Source organism: Meleagris gallopavo, unplaced genomic scaffold (assembly GCF_000146605.3).
Source record: "Meleagris gallopavo isolate NT-WF06-2002-E0010 breed Aviagen turkey brand Nicholas breeding stock unplaced genomic scaffold, Turkey_5.1 ChrUn_random_7180001888995, whole genome shotgun sequence".
Taxonomy (NCBI): Eukaryota; Metazoa; Chordata; class Aves; order Galliformes; family Phasianidae; genus Meleagris; species Meleagris gallopavo.
Window position 1 is genome coordinate 6,299 of NW_011152745.1, and position 912 is coordinate 7,210.

Genomic DNA, 912 nt, shown 5'->3' on the forward strand with positions numbered 1-912 from the left:
GGTTTTTTGGGGGGGGGGAATTTGATCCCAATTTGCCCCCATAGATTGAAAACATCTTCAGTGCGTTGAGTTTGGAGGAGGAGGAAGAGGAGGAGGAGGGGGGGGATGAAGGATCCCAGCCCCAGAAGAAGAAGGTGGGAAATGGGGGGGGACCCCATAAATGTGTGCTGACCCCATAAATGTGGGGCTGACCCTATAAGTGTGTGCTGACCCTATAAGTGTGGGGCTGACCCCATAAATGTGGGGCTGATGCTATAAGTATGGGTTGACCCCATAAGTATGGGGCTGACCCCATAATGTGGGGTGACTCTATAAGCGTGTGCTGACCCCATAAGTGCGTGCTGACCCCATAAGTGTGGGGCTGACCCCGTAAGTGTGTGCTGACCCTATAAGTGTGTGCTGACCTTATAAGTGCGGGCTAACTCTATAAGCAAGGGCTGCCCTTATAAATGTGGGGCTGACCCTATAAGCGCGTGTTGACCCCCATAAGTGTTTGCTGACCCCATAAGTGTGGGGCTGACGCTATAAGTGTGTGCTGACCCTATAAGCAAGAGCTGACCCTGTAAGTGAGGGCTGACCCCATAAGTGTTTGCTGACCCCATAAGTTGGGGGCTGACCCTATAAGTTTGGGTGACCCCATAAATGTGGGTTTTTTTCCTTATGGGGTCGCAGCAGGAAGAGGAGGAGGACGGGAAGAGGAAGAAGAACCGGAAGAACGAACGGAACTGCAACCAGCGGAGGGTGGGGATGGGGTCAGGGGTCACGGGTCAGGGGTTAAGAGGTTACGGGGTGAGATATGGGGTTTGGAGTTGTGGGGTTATGGGGTTTGGGGTCAGGGGTTGTGGGGTGGGATGTGGTGCGTATGGGTCTGGCTATGGGGCAGCTATGGGGCAGGCTGTGGGTGTGGCTGGT

General features: G+C 54.3%; 1 protein-coding gene across 1 annotated transcript in view; it reads left to right on the forward strand.

Moving 5' to 3' along the window:
• The window catches only part of LOC104916369 (ATP-binding cassette sub-family F member 1-like), a 6,107-nt gene that overhangs the window by 3,224 nt on the left and 1,971 nt on the right, over positions 1-912 (forward strand). Inside the window, exons 5-6 of the mRNA XM_031557636.1 lie at positions 45-134; positions 673-741. Coding sequence (XP_031413496.1) covers positions 45-134; positions 673-741 — 159 coding nt within the window. The remainder of the gene's footprint in view (positions 1-44; positions 135-672; positions 742-912) is intronic.